The sequence below is a fragment of the Papilio polytes genome, unplaced genomic scaffold, assembly GCF_000836215.1.
Source record: "Papilio polytes unplaced genomic scaffold, Ppol_1.0 DF821400.1, whole genome shotgun sequence".
NCBI classification, from domain to species: Eukaryota; Metazoa; Arthropoda; class Insecta; order Lepidoptera; family Papilionidae; genus Papilio; species Papilio polytes.
In genome coordinates, this window is record NW_013527804.1 from 3,147,345 (window position 1) to 3,174,158 (window position 26,814).

A 26,814-nucleotide genomic window follows, 5' to 3' on the forward strand; every position below is an offset into this window, starting at 1 on the left:
TAAGTATCGACCAAGCTATTAATTAAATTTAAAAGCATGTAAAAGGATCGACATTTAAGTAATCAGTTACTGTTGGGGAAACGTTATAACAATTCAATATTTTTACTCATTAACTGTACTCAGAACCCTTTATTAGTAACTTAAGTAATACCTTGACACAGGCTATCTAATCTATCTGCACTAATATTATAAAGAAGAAAGATTTTTTTATATGTATTGAAATAACTCAAAAACTACAGGGCCGATTAAAATTTCATCCACCGTTAGAAAGGAAATATATCTGTGAGTAACATAGGCTATATTTTTTAATTTTACGCTTGTGAAGTCGCGAGTAATAGTTAGTATTTTATAAAAGAAAGCGGTAGCGGCAACACCGAGGTGATCATAGACGCCCATGGACATCAACAAACAGGGAAACCGCAAGGAACCTTTGAGAAGACCATACTCTATTTTAGAAGGACCCTGAGTAGTGGTGTGAAAATTACGTCGAGAAAAAACTACGAATATTTACGTCTTTTGTTTCTACAGACTATCTCTGTATCTGTATCTCTGCCTTCTGGCAAGAGTTATTTTCCGTTTCAGTTTCATAAATCTATATCTATACTATTATAATAAAGCGTAAACACACACTTCTTTGTTGCCTAAGATGTCAGCAATTACACCATATTCTTGAATAATTATTTTTTTAATAAAAAGCCCTACACATACGTCACGCTTTAGGCTATATATTTTCACGCCATTAAACTTAGGGGACTAATGTTTTGGATAAAAACCCATACGTGGGAAAGAGATCATAAGTTGCTGCCAACATCGAGAAAGAAAGATTGCTAAGGTTGGTCATGTCATGTCATTTTGACATTTGCTATTGATAATTTGACAAATGTAAACAACAAAATATTTTTTTATAATGTTATGCGAATGAAGTCGCACGGGAACAGCTAGTCAATTATATTTCAATAAGACTAGACAATATTGATTTGTTTGCCTTCACCTTGAGGTAATATAGCAGTAGTTCTATATAATGTTGTGTTTGTTTTCGATCAATAAAACAATTTGTCTTGTGTTCTTACTGTAATTACTAATAAATAACATATTCTAGTCTTACTAGAATACTTTTATAAATAAATAACATTAGAAAACTACAAAATAGTTTTTGAGTTTATTACATAGCAAAAATATTACACAAATGTTTCCACTTTTTAATTAGACATAGACTAAAAATTACAATTATTTAAAAATAGTTTTAGTTTAGTAGTTTTTTAGTTCTCGTCTAGTCCGTAGAATGCGTAAGGTTTTTTACTGTTTTGTAACTATGTTTAAAATCAATAAATAACCTTTAAAACTCAAAGTACACGGAATAATAAAATAAACCAGCAATATTGTGGATACCCGCATAATATATGTAGATTGTGATATGGATACAGGTGGAAATGGCGGGTCTAGGGAATAAATTACATACCTCCGAACATAGTGTACGTTTCCACTAACACGACTTCAGTCACACGCATTTTATATTTACCATTTTATTTTAATCGTCTACGACCTTGCAATTAAAAACAAATACTGAACAAGCTTGTGCAGCTACCTTCTTTTTAACCCACAACAAACGCGGCCTTACGGACAGACAGACACAAACAACAGCAGCAAATATATCATGTTTACCGATTTTTTTTTCAACATTACAAACAGCTATTCCAATTTTGATTTATAAAAAAAAGTACAGTTGCCTTCGTTCGCGGTATTATAGTTACAGAAAATTGAATGTCATAATATAAAGAAACTCCATCTTTTGTTTTGATTAAAATAAATGAAAAAATAAAGATCTCCTGCATAAGATATTGTTAATAACATCTTATTAAATCTTGAACATTCTTTTGAAACCGTATAGAACATTCAAAAAAATTATGAATTTGCAGTCTGTATACCGCTAACATATTTCACTGTACCATTCCAGTAGCTTTCGTGAAAAAGGCCCCTTATTGATTTATTGCCGCCGTCACAACGCTTTCAACAGCCCTGGGGGAAATGAATTCCCTCGTCAACTATTCAAAAGTATTTACACATTTTCCTTTGTTGGTAAAAATCTAATAACGAATCAGAATAAGTAATAATTGGTTTATTGTGCTACTAGTTTTTGACTGCGACTACGTTCGCGCGGAATTCAAAAAAGTAGCGTTTGTGTTCTTGCATACTATACTCTACATATATGCCAAATTTCATAGAGATCCGTTCAGCAGTTTAGGCTACACTGTAACAAATATCTATCTAAACTTTCGCATTTATGATATTAATAAAACGACTAATATCTGAGCCAAATTTCGTCGAGATCTGTTACCGTTTTGGAGATGCGTAGTAAATATACATCCATTCAAGTTTTCACAACTATACTATTATAATAAAGTGTAAGCACAAACTTCTTTGTTACCTAAGATGTCAGCAATTACACCATATTTTTTTAATAATTCTTTTTTGAATAAAAAGCCCTACAATTACGTCACGTCACTTTGTTTTGATATTTAAAATACAAATTTATACATGTAAATAGGAATAAAATCAGTTGGTCTTATTTAGTTACATAAGACATTCTTGCATATCTCACTAATATTAGTGTATTTTAATGTATGTTTGTTACGTTATAACTCCAAAACGAATGAAACTATCGCAATGAAATTTAGGCCAGAGTTAAACTACAATCTAGTTTAGTGCGTACGTTATTTAGTTCCTTTAATGTGTGTACGAAGTCACGAGCTACAGCTAGTTTCATAAATCTTGATAGGTTCTGTTCTTAAGTGAGTTGTACGCAGTCATAACTTTATATCTGCCTAGTAGTAAATCAATACAGTAAGCCCATTACGTGCTACAAATGTGTCGAGTAAGTCTATCGTTGTGGCTTCATACCGATATTTTAGAACACGCGCACCTTTGACTAAAATGTCGCACAACCGTTTAGTCGCTTTGATTCCTTTGACCTTATATGGACACACTACTCGATTTTTAGTTTCCAAATAGTTGAATTGGCTGCGAAACAATCGACGATCGCAAAACAATTGGTCTTCAGTAAGATTTTTTTTCTTTCATAAATTAAAAAATGTTAATTAAAAAAATAATTAACGTCATCCATTATAAAATCTATATACAGGATGGTTATTTCCCGTTACTCTGTTTACCCCATCGATTGACCTATCCAATTGAAAAAAATATCCCATTGTGTCGATCGAATTCTTAGAATAAATCGGTCCAATGAAAAACACCCTGTAATCGTATTGAAATAAACTACGCCTTGTGAAATACAAAACAAGTTTTCTCAAAATATTACCGTTTGAAGTGTTTGATGTATTCTATCTAAATATACTTCAAAGTGTAATTTTTTAGACCTTCCAAGAATCAAGAGTTGATATTTACAATAAACTATATTTGTAACAGTTTTCTTTACTTTGATGTATTTGCTATTTTTATTTACATAGCCTGTATCTGTCAATCGTAACTTTTCGACGTAATTTTTAACGACTTCAATCTAAACAACCAGAGGTTCGTATGTTTGAAGTAAAACTCAAAAACTACTGAACCGATTTTGAAAATTCTTTTATTATTATAATTATATATTATCACAGAGTAATATCTTACTAATATTATAAATGCGAAAGTTTAGATGGATGGGTGTTTGTAGAGTTTGTAGTCTAAACTTCTAAACGGATCACATACGTAGGGGATAGTCTAGAAACACATAGGCAACTTGCTTATGTTTTTTTTTAATATTAAGCAGACGGAGTCGCTGGCGAAAGCTTGTAGTTTATATTTTATAACAGTAAGCCTAATTTCATTAGTCAATATATACCATTCGGGGAGTCCCCGTATACGAGATAAACACTTGAAATGATCGGTCAATGCAAAACATGCGTCGAGTTAGTAGACATGAATAATGCACGGTAAAAGTAAGGACTATCGCCCAATGCACAGACATTAACTAAAGAAAACTGCCCTCGCATGCGGACATTAACAAGCGTTAACAGGGAGTCTCTCGCACCACTTATATGTAACTACTGCGCCTATTTAACCACCCTTCAAAGCCGTGGAGTCGCTAGTTATTAAATCAATAAATCTATTTTCAACTAGCTGTTGCCCGCGACCTCGTCCACGCAATATTAAGATAAAAAAGTAGCCTATAATATGCCCGTCTATGTCAGGTACCCTTCAGTGAAATTCCAGTCGAAATCGGACCAGTCGTTTCGGAATATACCAAGAACAAACGTGACTTGCGGACAGACAGACGAAAAAAATACGATTTTCGTAATCAGCAACGCAAATACTCTTTACGAAATCTGCATTTTTTTCTTTTGATACTACAAACAGACACTCCAATTTTATTATATGTATAGATAAATATAGATAACGCAGAATAACAATAAATTATCATGTTATTTCAATTCAATTCACGGTATTCATTATTCAAATGAAATGTTACACGCAAACGGATCGTTTTCGTAGTTCATGTTACAAATTATTTTAGTAAATTATTTCAAGTGCTCATAATAACAATAGAATGATCTGCCAACGATCGCTGCTTGATTTATTTTCTTAATAAACTAATAATAATTACAATTTGACAGTGGTAGTGCCCGCTTTAACATCTTAGCACGAATGGGCCGGCACGCCCGGTGTAATACCACGACCACACAGAAGACAGGCGTAAAATGGAAGCAATTCCGTGTTTCGCCTGATGAGTGTGGTGCCGGAGGCCTAATTTAAGTACCTTTCTCTTTACCACCCTTTTCTTTTAAGGAGAGGTTGGGAAGAGGAAGTGGATTTGACGGTGGAGGAGATGCATAGGAAGGGGAAATATTCTCTTTATGTGCGTCCCCTCCTCCGTGGTATAAGGGTAGGCAACGCATCTGCAATTGCGGATGTCTATGGGCAGCGGTCGCTTCGCCATTTTGGCGGTTTCAGGTGGCCGCTTGCTCGTTTACCACCTTGTGTTATAAAAAAAAAAATGTTTACTATTAACATGTTTTTCTTTTTCCTATACATTTTAAATAGCTTGTATAGCGACTTTGTGTGCGCTGAATTACAAGAAAAGCAGTAGCCTGTTTGTTCCAGAGTACATTTTGCCTCTGTTACAAGTTTCCCCTAGATTAGTTAAGGTCATTTTGTAGATATGTAGTAACATCCATCCATTCACACTTTCGCATTATTAGTATGTATATGATAGATTGGTTTTCGTCTGCGACTCCGTCCGTATGAATAAAAAACGCAAAAGTAACTTCCCTATGTGTTCTTCAAGACTATCCTCTACATCTATACCAAATTTCAACAAAATCCGTTAAGCAGTTTTGGCTACAAACTCCAACAAATATCCATCCATCCATCTAAACTTTCGCATTTATATAATATTAGTAAGATATATGATTATTACATAAATTGGGAATATGTAACCGTAATGTTTTTTTTTTGTATTCGCTCATATCATGTTATTAACAGCTTATGTGTGAAGCGTTTGAGGAATTTTAATCTGCCGCATAGTGTGCATGCATTACACGAGCTCAAAGCAATTACTAAATGGAAAACCATGCTATGGAAGTGAAAATTAAAAGCGTTATGCGATGCAAAACATCGTCTAAATATAGACATCTGACGAAAACAGTATCTTTGGATTTCAAAAAAGATGAATGTCGACGAAAAGGGTTACATATCCTATGAGATGTCAAAACAAAAGTAACTCTTTTAGATTCCATTAAACATTTGCGACTACTTTGTTAGGATGAGGGGTTCAAAAATTGTAATCTACAGTTACAGTTCGAATCCCACTATGTACCAATTAGACTGAGATCTAGGTTTGACCTTCCTTCGTCAGATTTTCAGATACAACCTTCACTATATGATATTTCACATGTTTTTAAACATGTAACCGAGTTGGCTAACCCTAGCCTGGTAAGCCTTTGTTTAATTTATCTTTGAAGTGGTCAAATATTTTGAGCTAAAACCCATCCTTGAGTTTCCTGAAAATTTTATCACAAATATGCACTCGACATTCTAACGGTGAATAATATTGTAATGCCTGCACATATTGGCCAAGAAATTCAAGGATATGTGTGAAGTCAACCAGCTATGGTCTAGTGTTGACTATAGCCTGGTTACCGCTAACTTAGTGCCCGAGCCCCTCAGTGAGACGCATAGTGATGACATATGTTAAATGTTAACCAAGCTTCGAATTTCTTTCAAGTCATTATTTCATTAATATGACCCTGCGAAATTGAAAAGCAAAAGTTAGATTGTGGAACACATTTACCTCGAAGTAATTCGACGTTAACGACGCGGGTACAAACAACCCGGATATTAAAGGGGGAGCGGGTTTAGGGAGCCCCCCTCCTGTATAATGAAGTTACAACAATGGGCAGGGTAAATGGCCGATTCAAACCTTCGTCCCATGTTGTGACGTACGGATCCATATGTTTGAAATTGCGAATTATAAATGGATTTTTTTAAAAGTCATCTTGTATTCAATTAAATTGATTCCTTTCTATTCATACTTCTGTATTGTAATTTTAAATATTATAAATGCCAAAGTTTACATGGATGGGTGTTTTTCGAGTTTGTAGCCTAAATGGCTGAACGGATTTCGATGAAATTTAGTATAGATGTAGAGGATAATCTGGAAGTACATATAGGCTACTCACTTCTGTTATTTTTTACTTTCACTGAGACGGAGTCGCGGGCTTAAGCTAGATTTACTATATTATACAAATGAGAAAGTAAATATTTGTTTAAGGAATTTGATTTTATTTCTATAAACCTGATTAAATTAAACAAACTAAATGTTAATGAAACGTTCTGTGAAGCAATTAACTTTTATTTTCACCAGCCACGCGAAAACATCGTTTTCAAAACTATATTCACGTGTTTTTTCACATCATTAATTTGCTTGATTTTACTAATAAAAATGCAAAAGTTAAGATGGACGTTTGTTAGAGTTTGCTGCTTAAACGACTAAACAAATCTTGATGAAAATCGGGAAAGAACACACAAGCGACTTACTTTTTTTAATAACATGCATACGGAGTCACGGAATAAAGCTAGTTTTAACTTAACATATTTAAGAGTATAGTTAAAGTATGTCTAGCTCAGTGAAAAAGATTGCTATTGGTTCTGTCAGAAAAAATTAAAAACCTTAGATATATAAAATGGCATAAAAAGAGGACGCTAGTGAGCCATCGTAATTTTTGAACACCAAGGTGGTCAACGACGCCCATGGACATCCGCAACACCAGAGGAACTACAAATGCGTTGCCGGCCTTTGAGGAAATGATAGGCTCGCTTCTTGAAGGAACCTAAGTCGTATTGGTTTGGAAATACTTTACCTGATGAAATGAATTCGATTATTTGTTAATTATTCTTCTTCTTAAAGTGCCTCTCCGACTAGCGAAGGTTGGCGGTCAGTTCTCCAAATTTGACCTTGTCTCTTGCGAGGCGAAACAGTTGGGCGGCACTCGCAATTCCTGTCCACTCTCGGATGTTGCGTAACCACGATTTCTTACGACGACCAACACTCCTTTTGCCGGCAACTTTTCCCATCAAGATGAGTTGGAGGAGATCATATCTGTCATGCCTGAGCACGTGGCCGAGATACGATACTTTTCTCATCTTGATGGTCTGCAAAAGTTCCCTTTTTTGGTGGACTCGTCGCAGAACCTCCTCGTTTGTCATTCTCTGAGTCCAGCTTATGGCCAACATGCGCCTATAGGCCCACATCTCGAACGCTTCTATACGTTTTCTAAGGTCTTCTTTTATTGTCCAGGCTTCGGATCCGTATAGAAGGATGGGCCAGATATAGCACTTTAGTAGGCGGACGCGCAAAGGTATTTTTATGTTGCGGCAGCAAAAGATTTTGCGCATTTTTTCAAATGCATTGCGTGCTACTTCGATACGTGTTTTGATTTCTTGGTCGCTTTCCCAGTCTTCACTTAGCCACGTACCCAAGTATTTATATTTGCGCACCCTCTCCAACTTTTGACCATTCACTATTATGCAGTCATCGTTAAGTTCTTTTCGAGATATAACCATAAGCTTTGTCTTGGCAACATTCATTTTTAGACCCGCTTTCATGCTACATAGATTTACTCGATCGACAATCTTTTGGAGATCTTGTAATGAGGACGCTATCAGCACTGTGTCATCAGCATAACGAAGGTTGTTTATATTACGTCCATTTATTTTAACTCCGCAGTCTAGGTCATGTAATGCTTCTGACATTATAGCTTCCGAGTATAAATTAAACAGCATTGGTGACAAGACACAACCCTGACGCACTCCTCTTTTAATCTCGACATCATCTGTAACGTCATTTTCCACTCGAACATTAGCTCGTTGGTTCCAATACAGGTTCTGTATTATTCGGATATCCCTGTCATCTAACCCGGTGTCATGTAAAAGTACTATTAAGCGGTCGTGTAGGACTTTGTCAAAGGCCTTTTCATAGTCGATGAAGCAAATGAAAACATCTTGTTGCATGTCTCTGCACTTCTGAACCAGAACCTGTATTGCAAAGAGAGCTTCTCTGGTACCCACGCCTGCTCGAAAGCCAAACTGGCTGTCACCAAGTTGGTCGTCACACTTCGTCCTTATACGCTCATGAATGATGCTAAGGAATACCTTCAACACTTGGCTCATCAGGCTAATCGTTCGGAAGTCCTCGCATCTCTTCGCTTTCGCTTTTTTTGGAAGCGTGACGAACGTTGACTTTAACCAATCATGTGGCAGTTCACCAGAGTCGTATATTGAATTCATGAAATTAACGAGAACCTCGATGTTGTCTTCCTCAATGAGCTTCAATACTTCGATGTTAATATTGTCTGGTCCCGGTGATTTTCCGCGCTTGGCTTTACTCAGAGCTCTTATAATCTCTTCCGGCATAATGGAGTATCCTTCGGTGGTTGTGTTAACTACTTCTTCGCTGCGAGTGTCATCATAAAACAAAGACGTTATATATTGTTCCCATTTTTGTTTTTTCAAAGATATATCTAAGATGGGGATCTGATGTTCGTCTACAAGTTGATTTGTGTGCGTTTTGTGACCCATCAGGGTTTTTATTTCTTTATGTAGATTGAATGCGTCATGTTTTTTATATAGATTTTCTAGACACTCACATTTATGCCGAAACCAAGACTCACGAGCAAAACGAGCTTCTCTTCGTATTGTACGATGTAGCTCTTTATATTTGGTGACATTGGTATGTTTATAAAGTCGTCTTTCTTCCATGAGTTTGTAAATTTTCTCTGTCATCCAGGCTTGTTTAGGTGACCAGTCTCTCTTTAGATAGTCCTTATTAATTTCTAGTATTTTAGCTTTTAGTGACCTCCATGTCTCTTCAGATGAACTAATCGCCTGTGTTTTCATCTCTGCTGCCCATTTGTTTATTTCTACTTTCATTTTAGCTTTAGTATCAGTGTCATTGAATTTTGTTATGTCGGATTTAAAATTTACTGTCTTTTTCTTCTTGTTAATTATAAAGTTAATTAAAACCCCGATATCGTACAAAGGGAGAATGTTAATGTTTTGACAAAACAATAAAAAAATGTATGAAGGTATTACGACTTCCAAATATAGCTTCATAAAAGATAAAAGCAGGCATTTTATATGTCATGTGATTCGTTTTGTTTACTATTACTTCCCTAATATAACTTCACCTATGTATACTTACTTCCAACGATTAGGTTTTTGTGTGACCTTTAGAAGGGCAATGATTTTACACGGGTACTTGTATGTACGCGTGAATTGAAATATGTTTTAAAACAGGTAAAGCATCTGGATGCGGATGTCTATTGACAGCGTTGACTTCGTTATTTTGACTAAATATTGTTGCTTGCCTTTGTTACGATATAAAGCAAAATAGCAAATCTTGTAGCGTTTGTGCAATTAAAATAACGGAATAAGTACAGCGCCATCTAGTGTAAGATTTTTATATAAAGCCATCATCAGCCTCTATCTACCAATGTTAGGCAAAGGGTTTTGGAAAAAAAGAAGCAAGTGGCCTCTAGTATTTGCTAAAATAGCGAAGCTACCGGTGCCCATAGACGTCCATATAGCAGTTGCGATGTCTACCTTTAATAATCAGAAGAGGGGAAACCAAAAAAGAGGATATTTCCCATTCCTAAGCTTCCAATCCCCCGCAAAAATACATATGTATGTTTAAAATAGACGAACGTAAATAATTATTTTAATAAACACATTTGTAAATAAAACAATAGATACAATAAAAACAAACATTATTAAACAAAAGTAAATTCAATAGTGATGTTAGCTTCGTGTTTTTGTTTTGTTTTAATTAACCGCATCATATTAACATAATATTTTACAGTTAGAAATAAGATAAACACAGCTCGCTGTTTTTTACAAGCCAACGAACCGAGAATTGTATCTACAGGGTGTTTAAAACAATGGTACAGGAAAAAAAATCACGTTCACATTTGAAACTGTTTACCTGTATCTAAACTGTTTTCTTCTCTTCTTCTTATAGCACAAAGAGGAAAGATTTGTATTTTTGGATTTTTGTATATATTGAAATAACTCAAAAACTACTGGAACGATTTTAAAAATTCTCGCACCATTAAAAAGCTATGTTATCAGTGGGCAACATATTTTTTTAAGTCGTGTTTTTATTTCTTTTTTAATTTTAAGGGGGCCAAGTCGCGAGCGACACCTAGTAATGTGTAACGTTACAAAGTGTAATGTTACACGAAGAACATTCATGCATAGTGAAACGGGAAAATCAGCAAGCATCGAGCCGCTCGATACAAATTTACATACCTCGTTATTTCGGTCAATACCCAGCTTAAGGGAATGAGACGTAAGAGTAAATAGTAAAGTAAACACGTAGATAACCTACACTGAGGTAGAGAAAATTTACTTTTAGATACTAATAGGTGACTGTGTGTACCAGTTATAGTGTGTCTAAATAAGATAGATTAGTTTGATAAATGGCGCATATGAAGTATGGAATTCAATTTGTATGAAGGCAAATGCCATACTTAATAGACGGGTATCGTAGTGACGAAACAAACACACATAGCGAACAATTTTGAACTATCGATATTCGGTTTAAATAATTATCGAACGCAACTAAAATTATTATTTTCTTATTCGCTAATTTAGAGGACAATTCTAGTATTGATTACAGTGTAGAGAATTTAGCGATGACAGAAATGATAGCGAAATCCAATTGGATTACGTACGGCTGTAGTACTAATAAACATTTATTTACTCTCATTCTTTGTTATGGTCATTATTAATTTGAGAAAACAGTGTTTTTTTTTTTATTTTATAAGTTATAACTATACACCTATCGATTCCAACTTCTATAAGAAAAATAAAATCGAAAATCGATAAGATTCATGACTGATTTTACACAACCCATCCCTACTAAATTTGAAATGAATTGTCAAACTAATCTTAATTATTTAGACACACTATAACGTATGCTTAGACTGAGCAGAATATTGATTATTAAAATAAATTGTTTTTATTTGTTATTTTAAAGTACTTGGTATGTTTGTCGTAGAATTATTGAACAGACAACAAGAAAAGTGTAGTCTGAATTCCGATACTAAAAGCTTCCACTTTGCCCGAGGCTTTGATGGATACAACCTTTGTTTGCGTCGATTGTACTTGCTATAGAGTGTTCGTACAAATTTGATGAAGTGAATTTTCTAGTACTAACAGATTGTATCGACATTTTAAATATTAAGTTTTTCATTTTGTTTCTTTGTTAATTTTTTTTCAGCTCAAATGAAAATAGAAGTGAACTTTAAAATGTAAACCGCACCAAGTTGAAAAAATATTCGTTTATTTTGATACATAAACAAACTTTAATCGCTTGTACAGTGCTTTTTATCTTACACTAGCTTTCGCTCGCGATGTCGTTCGCGTTGAATTAAAATGGTAAAAATAATCTAGCTTAGCCCAAATAAGAAAAAGGGTGGGAAGTAAAAGGGTTAGTCCCTTTTCCAAATAAGAAAAGGATGGGAAGGGAACGTGTATTTCATGGTGGAGGAAGACGCTTAAGAAGGGGAAATATTCTCTTCTTGCGCGACTCCTATTCCGTCGATTAAGGGAAGGCAACGTATCTGCTATTGCGGATGTCAATGGGCAGCGTTCGCTTCGCCATTTTGGCGAATTTAGGTGGAATATAAAAAAAGCTATCTAATGGTGATTTTTTTAAAACTAATTATTTCAATATTTATTACAATTTTTTCTGCTTTATAATATTAGTAAAGATATATGATATCTATACCGTAAGCTTAGAAATACAGGTGTTTCGTGAGTGTGAACTTACTTTAAACTTGCCTAAAAACTGTTCAATTACTGTCAGTTGTAAAAAAACATTTCGTGGTAATTACATTTTCGTATCCGCGATGTTATAAGTTTCATGTCTATTTGATTGAGGTTCTATTTCCGTTGTGTCTAAACTTTTACTTGATTGACTTCTACAAAATTGATCATTTTATCGTAACATTCAACATTTTCTTTTATCAAACACGAGCTTTCGCCCGCGACTCCGTCCGCGTGGAATTTAAAAAAACAAAAGTGAGTAGTCTATGTGTTCTTCTAGACTACCCTCTACATCTATGCCCAATTTCATTGCGATCCGTTCAGCCGTTTGAGCTGCAAACCCTAACAAACATCCATCCATCCATCCATCCATCTAAACTTTCGCATTTATAATATTAGTAAGATTAATGTTATATGGATTTTTCATTAAAATAAATACAAGTAGGTGTACACCTTTGACTAAACTATAGCACTGTTGTGCGATTGTCGATTGTTTCGCAGCTAGTGCAGTTTTAACAGTGGTAGAGCCCGCTTTAACATCTACGCACGAATGGGCCGGCTCGCCCGGTGCAATACCAGGACCCAGAAAACAGACGTGAAGTGGAAGCAATTCCGCGTTTCTGATGAGTGTGGTGCCGGAGGCCTAATTTTAGTCCCTTTCCCTTTCCACCCTTTTCTTAAGAGAAAAGGATGGGAAGAAAAAGTGAATTTGACGGAAGAGATGCATAGGAAGGAGAAATGTCCTCTTTATGTGCGTCTCCTCCGTCAATTAAGGGTAGGCAACGCATCTGTTATTGCGGATGTATATGGGCAGCGGTTGCTTTTTATTTCGGTGGATTTATAAAATCCTTCACAGATTGTTTTAATAATATACGTTTAAAAATTGGTTGTATTTTTGAGGTAGTAAATGAAATTATCCAGAAAGATTGAAGCTTTTTAATTAAATTTTAAGATACCAAAATGTACGATTCGAAAACCAACTAATCTCATTATATAATTTAAAGGGATCATAGAGTTAACAAAGTTTCGACAGTCCAATTAGCTTTCATCTCATTTGGTTAGGTATAACTTAAGTAACTGATGGTAACGACAGTTCTACGAGTATTATATTGATTTACTTCAAGTTCTTTATCTATAAAAAGTTGTAGCTATATACATGCTTATGAAAACCTTTTTGTTTGAACTGAATTAATATAATTTTGCACATAAGTGTAATTTGCCCTAATTGAAAATTTAAAGTAAATTATTAATAGGAAAGGTTTGATGACTATGCATTAAAATAACTCAAATACTACTGAGCCGATTTAAAAAATGCTTTCACCGGTAAAAAGCTATGGTATCACTGAGTAATATACGCTATATTTCTTTTATTTTTACGGACAAAGTCGCGAACAATAGCTTAGCATTTAATCATTTTTAATTTTAAATCAGTTCTCAATTTTTTTAAATGTTTTTGAATAATTCTTTTTTAATAAAAGCCCTACTGTTACGTCACGCTTTAGGCTATACATTATATTTTTACGCCATTAAACTTAGGGGGTAAACCTTTTGGATAAAAAAACCTGATGTAAAAAGAGACCATACGATACGAGCTACCAACATCAAGAAGTAAGATTGCCATGCTAAGGTACTTGGTATTTTATCATTTGCAATAGAGAAATTGACAAATGTAAACAATTTTTTTTTATAATTTTATGCGGATAAAGCCGCGGGAACAGCTATTATTAGTTTAAATGTAAAGTTAAAATCGTAAATATAATTCTAGAGACAGTCAAATTAAAAATAAAGTCTTAATATTAAGTCTTAACTAAGTTATAAAATTAAGTTTAACTTAATATCTTTAGAATAAGCCCAGTCTGTTGTGTGCTGATAAAATTTTAAATATAAATTAAAATTTCAAACCAACGACCCTCGTCTAAATAAGATGGACAGGTCAAATGAGGTAACGCAGTATCGAAAATACCAGCATAAACACCAATTTAATAACTAACCTTATCAAGATAATCATAAGGTCGTTTTTCATTTGTCTTACGATCAATAAATGTAAAATGGCAAGCACGGATAGGCCATCGAAATAGTAAATTTATGTCATTGGGTTGTAATAAATTTTATATAAATGGCAAAAAGTTGTTAAATTATCTTTACTACAGAGGTCACATGAATCAGTGACATAAAAATTCGATCGATAACAAAAAAAACTGCGCCATCCTTCTCTATTTTTTTATTAGTGAACCTAGCTGTTTCCATGCGACTTCATCCGCATGAAATTATAAAAAAAATCATTTTATTGTTTACATTTGTCAAAATGACATGACATGATGTCAAACCATGGCAACCTTGATTCCTTGATGTTGGCAGCAACGTTTGGTCTCTTTCCCGCACTAGAGTTTTTAACCAAAATATTTACCCCTAAGTTTAATGACGTGAAAATATATAGCCCAAAGCGTGACGTAAGTGTAGGGCTTTTTATTTATAAAAGAATTATTCAAAAATATGCTGTGATTGCTGACATCTTAGGCAACAAAGAAGTGTGTGTTTACGCTTTATTATAACAGTATTTAGTGAAAGAAATGACATTAAAAGGAGACGCACGCATAAACTATTGGACAACTGTTGTCCGATTGTCGATTGTTTCGCAGCAAATTTAACTGTTTAGTTGTGCAAGTTAAAATCGAGTGTGCATACTTCCTAAGCTCATAGTAATCATAACGCGACTAAACAGTTGTGCGATAGTTTAATCAAAGGTGCACGCTTTAAGATTGCTACATTTTGAAGTCAAAATACCGAATTTCAAATGATTTTGAAGTCGATTCAGCATAAAACAGTAAACTTATTCCTAACATACAACTAGGAGTACAACTTGTTCAGATCGTTAAGTACACGCACGTAGAACTACCGGACGTGCTTAGTAGCTTAGTAGAGGAAAATGGCAGGAAAGATATTCCAAGACTATTATAGACTTGGGCTCACAGTAATACAGAAAAATGTTGCCTATCGTATTTAAAATTCTTTTGTTTTTGCTAGAATTTTTTTTTAATAGCTAAGCTATATTTATTATTCAAAATTTGTTACCCAGTATCTTTAAGAAGTTAACTAGCTTCTGCCAGCGATTCCGTATGCATAACCACTGTCCAAATTCATCCGCATTTTTTTTCATTCATTGATAAATACAAGAAAATATATAATTTTACAAATAATGTCACCAAACGGTACAACAGTTTGTTGGCGACAATTGTCGATTTGCAATAGCCCCTAAGTTTAATTGAGGAGGGTACACATTAGCAAGGTATTAAGTACTAGCTTTCGCCCGCGACTCCGTCCGCGTCGAATTGAAAAAAAACAAATTGAGTGGCCTATATGTTCTTGCAGACTATCCTCTATATCTATGGCAAATTTTATCCAGATTTGTTCAGGCGTTTAGGCTACAAACTCTAACATACATCCATCCAATCATCTAGACTTTCGCATTTATAATATTAGTAAGATATATGTATAGCTATACTTAATAGCTATTCCACTTTGATCAGACGGGACCTTAGTCAAGCGCTAGCTTAACATCATCTCCCACCGTATCTTACTCCCGCAGGACGTACCGGGTTTTCGTCATCCAAATAACTCTATCATTCGTCATCACAGTCATCACTTGATCATGTCACCTTTCACGCAATCCATCTCTTTTTATGTCTACTACCGGTGTACCACACTCATAACTAACGTCCTTGTTACATACGATTCATTAATGTTTATTTGTTAACTTAACTACTATAAAAAGTTAAGTATTTTTAGTTCAGTAATAGATAACTAGAATACTCTTAAAGGTCGTGAGTATCAGGGTAAGTAGGTTAGAACTAATTAGTTGTAGAGGGTCTGTCCCCCTCTTATTTATATTTACGTGGGTGTTAAGGGTACGAGTTGAGATCGTGAAACGCTTGGTTTGATAATTGGGTTAAATGAAATATGATTGGATATCATCTGTGTTATAAGCGGTTTTCAATGCCCAGACACGTGTGGGAAAATAAAAAAAAATACTAAGGAGCATGCTAATATGTATACTTTTACTATAATCTATACTAATATTATAAAGAGGAAAGATTTGTATTTTTGTATGTATTGAAATAACTCAAAAAGTACTGGGCCGATTTCAAAAATTATTTCACTCTTAGAAAGCTACATTATCGGTGAGTAACTTAGGCTATTTTTTAATTTCACGTGGGCGAAGTCGCGAGCAACAGCTAGTTTACTATAAAGAGGAAAGATTTGTATCTTTGTATGTATTGAAATAACTCGAAAACTACTAGGCACATTTTAAAAATTCTAATTTAAAGAAAGGTAATTTATCTGTAAGTAACAAAGGCTATATTTTTATATTTCATAACTGAGACAAATTTTATTTAGAACCGTTAAGATGTTTTGAATTTAAAGGCTTACAAACATCTATTCATCCATTTAAATTTACGCATTAGTTTGATAACTCATAACTAAGTACATTTAACAATTATGTAAAACTAGCTTTCGCCCTCGACTCCGACTACGAAGAATTAAAAAAAATTGTACGCCAAATTTCATATAAATCCGTTCAGCCATTTAAGCTACAAACTCTAACAAACATCCATACGTATATCCATCTAAACTTTCGGATTTATAATATTACTTAGTATGATTTCTTTGTTCATTGTTTCTTACCTTCTAAATTAAATAGATTAAAATCAAAACGTAACGATTAAAAAACATATTCTTAAAATAAAATTTAGCCAAATCTTTTGTAATAATTATTTATTCATGAATTAAAAAAATAATAAAAAATGTACTTTCCAATTTAAAACAACACTACATTTTATTTTTATTTGATAAATAATTAAATCGAATTCATATCATTTCCAAATTCCAAATTCCAGCTTAAAATTATTCAAGTGTTATTCAAATTGAGTCTTAAAATATCAAAATATTATCACATTTTAATTCAAAAAATAAACCTTACCTTAAGATTTCCGGTTTAGCTTACAAGCACAACACTAGTACGGTTTTCTCTGTTACGGTTATGGTTCCGTTTCGTGTCCGTGAGACGTGCGCGTCGCGCCGCACCCGTGAGCACTGTGGCGGGTGCGCGGGAAACACGCGGGTTGAGACGATTTCAGACCACGATGTTTTTATAATTATCTTATTTTAAGTTTAAAATTTTGATATATTTTTTAAAAAATGTTACCTTTCTTAGTAAAGGAAAGATTAAATTTTGTTATGGAAACATTAAAACTGTTTTTTTTTTAATTAAAATTTTCTTTAATTTTAGATGAGATTGTGTTTTAGGAGACGCTTGTGCAGTTATTTAAATTGTTTAATTAATTATTCCTTTTAACAAAAATAGCTTTAACTAAACAATTATCAGATGATACCTGAACAAAAACAATAAAAAAATAATGACACAAACAATCTAATTTAGATCGCTACTTCGAAAGAAATGCATATTAATATTAAATAAAAATTATTTTAGTTGAATTGAAATGTATCGATATATTAAAATATCGATACGCGAACATCCCTTTTTAATCCAATATAGTCTCGCGGACAGAGTGGAGTGTAACTAAGCATGCGTTGTTTCTCGCATCGAGGAGTTCCCGAGTCAATTATGATGAAGATGCGCCGACATAATATGTTGTTGAATGCAACATAACAATAATGTTGTGTTCAACATAAAATTAGTATTACGACATTTTATAAAGAACTATTTGACATTGAACACTTTAAGTTTTAACTGCAGTAATTTTAGTTTAACATTCGCAGACGTAATATCATTTTCAGTGACGTGTCTACAAATATGACTACGACACTTTTGCAAAGACCATGGAAGTCCTACCACTCCGGCCCGTCCCTTAACTTACTTGTCATAAACTCAAACCTCTTACGTTAAAAAAAATTAAAAAATAAAATAAAGTGAATGAGAGGATATAACAGACAAGTAAAATAAATAAAAAAAATCAAATCATTTAATCCTCAAAATACTTTACAAAAAGAGAGCTTTCTGCATGTGAATTACCGGCGATAATTAAATTTAACCTACGTTACGGTGAAGGAAAATATTGTGATGGTAGACATATCAGTGAAATACAAAGATATGTGTGAAGTCAATCCGCAGTGCCGCTTGGTTGACTATGGCCAAGTCACCCCTAACTTAGGACAGACTTATATGGGGACGTATAGTGAGCTGGTGATGATAATTCCCGGTAATAATAACAAATGAACACTGTAACACAATGTACAGCTACATGTAAAATAAACAGAATAATTTTCTATTCGTAGCAACGTAGAATTAACATTGCAAAGGAGTTTCAACAGTCAAGTGCATTGCGACTGACACTGTTGGAGAGCTTTTGATTTACATTCCGAGAAAACGCCGAACTTGCATTGCGGAAGTTAAAGCTTTTGTTATACAAGTAACAAGTGAAGCGAAAAGCTCGTCGACTCATAATTACTAGCGCAACTTCCTTTAAATATTTCAATATTTTTAATGAGCGAAGGAATAAAATTATTTATATTTGTTGGTTGGTTATAAATCTAAAACTAGCTTTTCCCGTGCGGCTTCATCCACATACAATTATGAAAATTTTATTTTATTCCTTACATTTATTCAATTATCAATAGCAAATGTCAAAATGATATGACATGACAAACCTTAACAATCTTGTTTTCTTGAGGTTGGCAGCAACTTATGGTCTCTTACCCACATTAGGGTTTTTATCTAAAATATTTACTTCCTAAATTTAATGTCTAGACAATATATAACCTAAAGCGTGACTTAAGTGTAGGGCTATTTATTAAAAAAAAGTTTATTCAAAAATTTGCTGTAATTGCTGACATCTTAGGAAACAAAGAAGTGTGTGTTTACGCTTTATTATAATAGTATAGATACACGCATAATGACAAGAACTTACTATAAAATAAAACTTATTCCAGTAAAAGTAAAATGTAATTGTATCTCGTAGAACTCGCTACGCTCTTCGTAGAGGGTCTCGTAGACCGAATTACAATAAAGGTTAGTAAAATGTTTTGTTTCATTTCATTTTAAATACTACTTAGGAAATAGCTTTTTAAACACTTATCCTTAAGTATATAGTTATACTATAAGGCTTTGTATGTTATTTTCCACGAAATAAATTAAAATACAAGTATAGAAATACCTAATTGAAAGAAAGTTCAAAGTTTTTTTTACCTTTTTCTTATGTTAATATTCTAGAATTTATTTATGAAATGTAAAAACCCTAACTGGCATCTTTAAAAATATTTCTCGCTTTCGAAAAATATTTTTCTCTCGCAACGAATCTTGGTTAAATAAAGGTTTATTTTCCTTCGTTATACGAATTCTGGATTTTATTTTTAGGGACGAAATTCAGAAAGTAAGTTATTTATGGCTCACTTACTTATTCCGAAGCCGAACAGGTGGGATTAGTGCGACGGCAAATGTATACAACGCATATAAAATATATGATAGCATGATAAAAAATATATGAGAAAAATCTAAGACAGATAAAAGACATTTTATAGGCATTATAGATTATTATTACTAGAGTATTATTATAGTACATTACGGTTATACAAGTCGCCAACTCGGTTACTTTCTTAGTCGTTCGTTAGATGTCGCTGTAATGTATTTTACAAGATATCAAGAAACTTGATTACTGCCATCTAGTGTATAATACGAAAACATACATTCGGATGGAGATTCATTCCGAAAATGAACCACTAGATGGCGTTGAGAAGACTGCAAACAGCGCCCTCTGTTTCTGGCTTACATAAATGGAACGAATGTACGAAATACAAATCAAATTTTTACCACTTCGCCTTTTGGTTACCGTGACCTGCCGCTATAAGCAAAACGGCTCGTAACATAAACCATAATAATCTTCAAATGATTTCTTTATATTTTTTTTTGCTAATTATAACATCGCTTATACATATATTTAATTATGATGAAAAAGGCTTCAGTTCAAAAAGGAGCAAAAAGGTTTTATTCACAACGTCATAAATAATTAAGTTTCTCGCCCGCTTCTCCCACATGCGGGGATAATACGGTTACTGTTTCTTGTTTCCTAGGAGTTTCACTAAGTGGTTAATTCACTACACCGCTCACTAATTAATTTCATCTTGCTACGTGAGACTCATAAACGATACAGGGATGTCGCTTAATTTGTTGTGTATAACTGCATTATAATCATTTTTAGTATGCTTTTTAACTTAACCTAGTTTGTTGCTTGTGTTGTTTTAATAAATTATCAGATTTTGCATTTCAAAGTTAATGTTCAACTAACTTTAATAATGTTTAGTAAGACTTCATTAATTACTAGCTGTTGCTCGCGACTTCATTCGCGTGAAATTAAAAAATATAGCCTATGTCACTCACAGATAAATTACCTTTCTAGCGTTGAATTTATAAAATTGACCCAGTAGTTTTTGAGTTATTTCGATACATACAAAAATACAAATCTTTCCTCTTTATAATATTAGTATAGACTAGCTTTTAGTCCCGACTTAGTTTTCTCGGAAATAAAATAAGTTACAAATATAGCCTATGTTACTCAGTGATAATGTGACTGTCTTGTGGTGAAAGGCCTTTTTTTAAATTGGGCTAGAATTTTACGTTCTAAGTACGTTTGAAGATACAAACTTTTCTATTTATATAAAGTATAGATTTTTGGAGAGTGTGCACAGGAACTGCACGATTTAATTCCACCGTCCCCTTTCTACCATCGGACGTTCAGGCATACGGCCGAATTCCATCCTTTCGTAGTTGATATTCCGCGAGTTCGAAAGAAAAAGTTTCAATCATCGTTCCTTGTGCGCACTGCAAAGGATTGGAACATGTTGCCAGCATCAGTGTTCCCGTCCAAATATGACGTGAGGGCCTTCAAAAGGAGAGTGAACAGCTACCTATTAAGCTAGCTCGTACCATCTTTCGACTGCGTCGTCACCTCCTTCAGGTGGGATCGTGGTCAAGCGCTAGCTTAACAAATTAAAAAAGACTATTTTCTAGCTTATAAAATGTTAGAAACATTTATGCGTTATACATATATTAGTTGTAATATTATTATGAATTCAAATATCGGGCAAATGTTTGTTCTGTGGTTTTGTGAATTGAAACTAGATGGCGTTTTCGACCTATTTTATCCTAATGGTCTTGATTGTGAAGATATGAGAAGATATTTACTGTCATTATTTAATGTTAGTACAATTTGCATATAGAAAGATGTATACGAAAAATAATAAGTATTTATTCAGGTCAACTTAAGTGTGTATAAAAATAAACTTTTCCAAGAGGACTCGTAGCTTTATATTTACAGTTGTTTTTATATCCGCAATAAAAACCCGCCAAGATTACATCCAATTCCTATTTTACGTTCATCTTACACTTGAAACTTTTATCTCTTGAGATACTTTACAAACGTTAAAATAAGAAAAAAAAGAAATGAAATTAATATTATATGCATCTAAAAGTATGATGTTTTGTATTAATAATTAATCCATTTTGAACTTATTTATTTCTTACTATTCTTTTAATGGCCTTATTTCACAAATTTCGTGGAGAAGGAGGTGTATAAGGGGAAATTTTCTCTTCCTGTGCATCTCCTCCATCTGCGGATATACACGGGAAGCGATTGCTTCAACATTTCGGCGAATTCATTTGACCATTTGCTCGCTTGACTTTTTGATAATTTTTTTTACTTAACAATGTAAAACCCTAAAATTTGACTCCGGCTTAACAACGGAACACAGTTATTTTTGTACCAAAAACATTTCCTGGATTAACTATCGTCAGTCAAAGCTATATAAAACCCCTATCGTATTAACGATAGCTTCTTATTTACCCCTAGAGAAATAAAATAAGATATTATGTTCCTTTTTATGTTTTAGAACTTTTCGCAAGCTGTTGAATTATTCCCGAGGCAAGGAAGGATGTATAATGAACCGCAGGCCGGAGTTTCCCTTTTATATGTTCACTGAATTACCTTTGCAACAAAATTGTTGTAAGTTTGTGGTTAAACGTTGCAAAGAAAATATCGCTAAGCCACGAACTTGTGAATATATAATTTTGTAATGTATCGTGTTTAAAATTATACTCGTAATTCATTTGTTTTATAAAATGGGTTAACTCTTAACAATAAAAAAAAAAAACTATAAATTTTTCAATAATTTAAAATCAACGCCATCTATTTAAATTTTACAGTACTAAGGTTTAGTAATGTTTTTCTGTTAATTATTTTTTTTCAAATGAACGTACTCTATAAGGCAAGTATTTTACTACTACTACTTTTATCGTGTACTAGCTGTTGCCCGCCACTTCGTCTATGGAATATGTTAATCGCTGATAACGTAGCTTTTTAACGTTGTAAGAATTTTTGAAATCGGCCCAGTAGATTTTGAGTTACTTCAATAATATAAGAATACAAATCTTTACTCTTTATAATATTAGTATAGCTATAGATTAAGATAAAAACGTTGTATTTTTTAACATGAAAGTAACTATAAAATGTTCAAGTTAAAAAAGATAAGGGAATTATGTTTGTTTCCATGTAGATTGGAGTAAGGTAATATCGTTACGATGCGAACGAAGATGCGAGGAATATTAAATTAAACTGAGTAAATGGAAGGCTACAAAGAACTTTCTCTGATCAAATAAAAATAAACAAGTTGACTAGATCAAATAACAAACTAGGCAAAAATAAAATCCTTAATAACATGTAGTAAGTTTGAACTATAATCTTGCTTAACGTATAGATATTTTTATACTAGAAAGTGATCAACGAGCAAGTAATGATCAAAATTCGCTAAAATAGCGAAACACTACGGCCTACATTTGCATTCACAGATGTGTTTACCTTTAATCTAGAGAGGAAGCGACGCACAGACTGAGGAAATCTTTCCTACCTATGCGTCTTATTCCCCGCACATCCATCCCCCATCCTACCCTTGAAGAGAGTGAAAAGGGAAAGAGAACGAATAGCAGCTTTGCTTGTTACTATGGTTATTGCACCAGCATATGTTAAAGTACTATCTACTACTGCTAAAAGATAATTAGTCTATATAAATCTATAATAATATTATGAAGTGGAAACATTTGTATTTTTGTATGTATTCAAATCATTAATTGAAAACATTACAAAGCTGATTTTAAAAAATATTTCACCATTAAAACGCTACATTATTAGTGAGTAATGGCTATTTTTTTATTATTATTTTAAATTCATTAAATTTCATACCTGAAGTATTGTTAGTATTGTCCTGCGACTGTGCTTGCTCGTCCTTTTTCGTTTTCGACTCGGAGCTTGTGTTACAACCCATTTTAATGCACAAAGTTTTTATTACAAACACACAGGTATCAAAACACTACTAAATGTACTTTTAACTGCACTATAACATAGTTATTTTAAAAAAATTACAGCAAATATCTGAAACAAACAGAAATATGTAAATTAGTTGTTTTCAAAATCTGTAATACTATAAAGAGGAAAGATTTGTATTTTAAAAAAAAATACCATTAATAAGCTACGTTCCCGCGGAGTAGAATAGCTATGTTTTTTTATAATTTCACACGATCGAAGTCGCGTGCAACAGCTAGTGATAATATAAAAATGTTTATATGCTTTGTCAAGGAACAGTTAGGGTTATTGCATCCTATAAAAATATTAGCATCATTGCTTATAACAAGCCATTAATCAAAGATTAAAAAAAAAAACATGAAAAACAAAAGGGACTTTTTTCCTGTCTTTATCCAGCCATAAGATTATAGACATGATGTTCAAATAAAATTTTATTAATAGCAACATTTGGGAAACAATTAAATTCTTATTGTTTTTTTTTAGTAGAACCGACAAATAAAACGATTACGCCAACAATAAAAATATTTCAGCACGCGACGCTAAATAGAAACATAATATAATGAGAATAAAAATACTTTGAGCTTCGTTATAGCGTTTTACCCGTGTAGACATGGGGTGACAATGCTTAGTGCAATTTCTGGAAAGTCCTGTTTTTATATTTGAATCTTTAACACATAAAAATACACAATATGCACATGTGAATAAAATGAAACATTTCAGTATTTTTATGACATTGAATAGGGTTTTTTTTGTTAACAAAGATAATTTTTAATTGAATTTATAAAAGCGCCATCTAGTTGACAAAACAATGAAACTTTTCTAATGTAGATACCGTATTTTAGTTGGCTTATGGGCTTTAGCCTGTAAATTAAAAAAAAAACAATTAAAAAAATGCTTTTCTTTTTTGTAATAAAATATTGAATTTATAGACTTTTATAGAAAGGTAGCCTTTTTATCTTCATAATCTACTTTTATTTATAAATTGTAGGCACCCTACTTTAAGAAGGTTATATTATAATATTTATACCGCCCGCCGGCTTCATAACTGTTGTTATATTTTTAAAATTATAAAACATTGTTTAATATTGCTTTGCGAAGAACATCATTTTAACAAAGGCTTATGTTTCATTAACGTTTAAAGGTCAAGTGCAAGAAAACTACATCTATACTAATATAATAAAGCGTAAACACACACATCTTTGTTGCCTAAGATGTCAGCAATTACAACGTATTATTGAATCATTCTTTTTTTAATAAAAAACCTTACACTTACGACACGCTTTAGGCTATATATTTTCACGCCATTAAACTAGGGGGTAAATATTTTTGATAAAACCCTGATGTGGTAAAGAGACCATAAGTTGCTACCATCATCAAGGAAACAAGGTTGCCATGGTTTTTCATCATGTCATTTTGACATTTGCAATTGATAATTTGACACACGAAAACAATAGAATAAAATTTTCATAATTTTATGCGGAAGAAGTCGCACGGGAACAACTAGTTAGTAATATTATCAGGTATTCTGAGTGTTTATCACGAATATTCGTGAGAACATTTTCGTAACGTTATCGACAAAAGTATTAGTGTAGCACATAGTGGGCGTAAAAAATACTAACTCTAACCTCATACAAACTAATTCGACGACATTACGAATATCTTCTCACTGTGTCGCAAACATTCGTGATAGACCCTTTGAATAAAAAGATACTGTTTTAGCTGCTGTTTCAAAGACAATGAGGTGTATAAGGTTTTTACAGCTCTACTAACGCAGTGAGAAATCCATGGTATTATAAATAAATATAACATTTTGAATGCTAAGTTAATTCAAGAACAAGACTTTCTATTGTGGCTCCTTAAGGCTTAGGTTAACGAGGAAGAATACAATTGTCTGTTACATTTGTTGAGTGGTTCTTGAACGGTTGAAAGAGGGTCCCTTTTGACCTACATTGTTGTGGACTCAATTGAAACTCGTCAGGGTATTAGAATCATTGTTCAGGAAATAGTAATTTTGTAATCATTTATTCATACTGTAAGGGTGCTTTTACATTATTTCTTAGGTACTATAATTATGATTTAAAAATACCTTTATTGTTCCACATAAATGAGATTTAAATAAAAATATCTTTAAGTTAAGAACTTCCGTAGAAAGGTTGTGATCCTGTTTGAATTGTTAATCACTTTTATGAGCTCTGTAATTTTTGCTTTAAAATAAAATAATCCAGAAGTCGACCAAGATAATGTCAACATTGGTACAAAAAATACAAAATTTATTTGTTATTCATCTTTTTTGTATTGCTTCGCTTTCCGCTACGCGGTCTGCTACGCTTTCCGCTACGTGGTCTGCTACGATTTTGCTACGAAGTTTGTTAAGTAACTACGAGTAACTTGTATGCATTTTATACAACGCTGTTATCATTTTGTTTGAAACTCAAACAACTTTTAATGGAGTGCACTCTGTTAACTTAGTTTTGCGTCCATGTTTTTATAATTGTTAAAGCTTCGCTGACAACGGATTTTTTGCAATTTATGGACGAGACGCGTCATTTTTTAATTCGAAAACAATACGAATTTTATATTTACATCCAAAATTGTAAGAATCATAACGGTTAAATATTTCAGAATTGATCGCAGGATTTGATTCCCAATTGCAACCGGTAGATGGCGCTGTTATAAAACATAATTGCTAGAGATGCTGTTATCAGTTAGTTCTACTATAAATTATATAAATCCGATATGAATAAAGAAAATAGCATTATAATGCATACAAATAATGCACACGAACAGCTATAACATGAAAAGATTGTTTTGACAAACGATACTGTTACTGGAGGGCGTTAGTGAAGTCCTGTCCCTCTAGCCAAAGCGACTTCAATTAGCGATATCAATTAGTGTAAATAATGAAATGTATCAAAATGACATATATAAATAAATGACAAACACGTGACTATTTGCAAGTTATTGCCAGTTTCATCATTTTGTACTTTTCGATGAGCGATAGCAAACATGTTACTTTAGGAGATAGATAATTTGTCGGTATATAATGTACGGAAAACCTTGAATGCATCATATAACTTCTCATGTCTACATTAATACTGCATTAATACAGCTGAGTTGCGACAATATAATG

At 33.1% G+C, this 26,814-nt stretch overlaps 1 protein-coding gene across 1 annotated transcript in view; it reads right to left on the bottom strand.

Moving 5' to 3' along the window:
- LOC106108778 (sperm surface protein Sp17) overlaps nucleotides 1–23,747 on the bottom strand; it is a 38,421-nt gene extending 14,674 nt beyond the window's left edge. Inside the window, exon 1 of the mRNA XM_013290042.1 lies at nucleotides 23,565–23,747. Coding sequence (XP_013145496.1) covers nucleotides 23,565–23,646 — 82 coding nt within the window. The 5' untranslated portion in view covers nucleotides 23,647–23,747. The remainder of the gene's footprint in view (nucleotides 1–23,564) is intronic.
- Nucleotides 23,748–26,814: the final 3,067 nt, after the last annotated feature.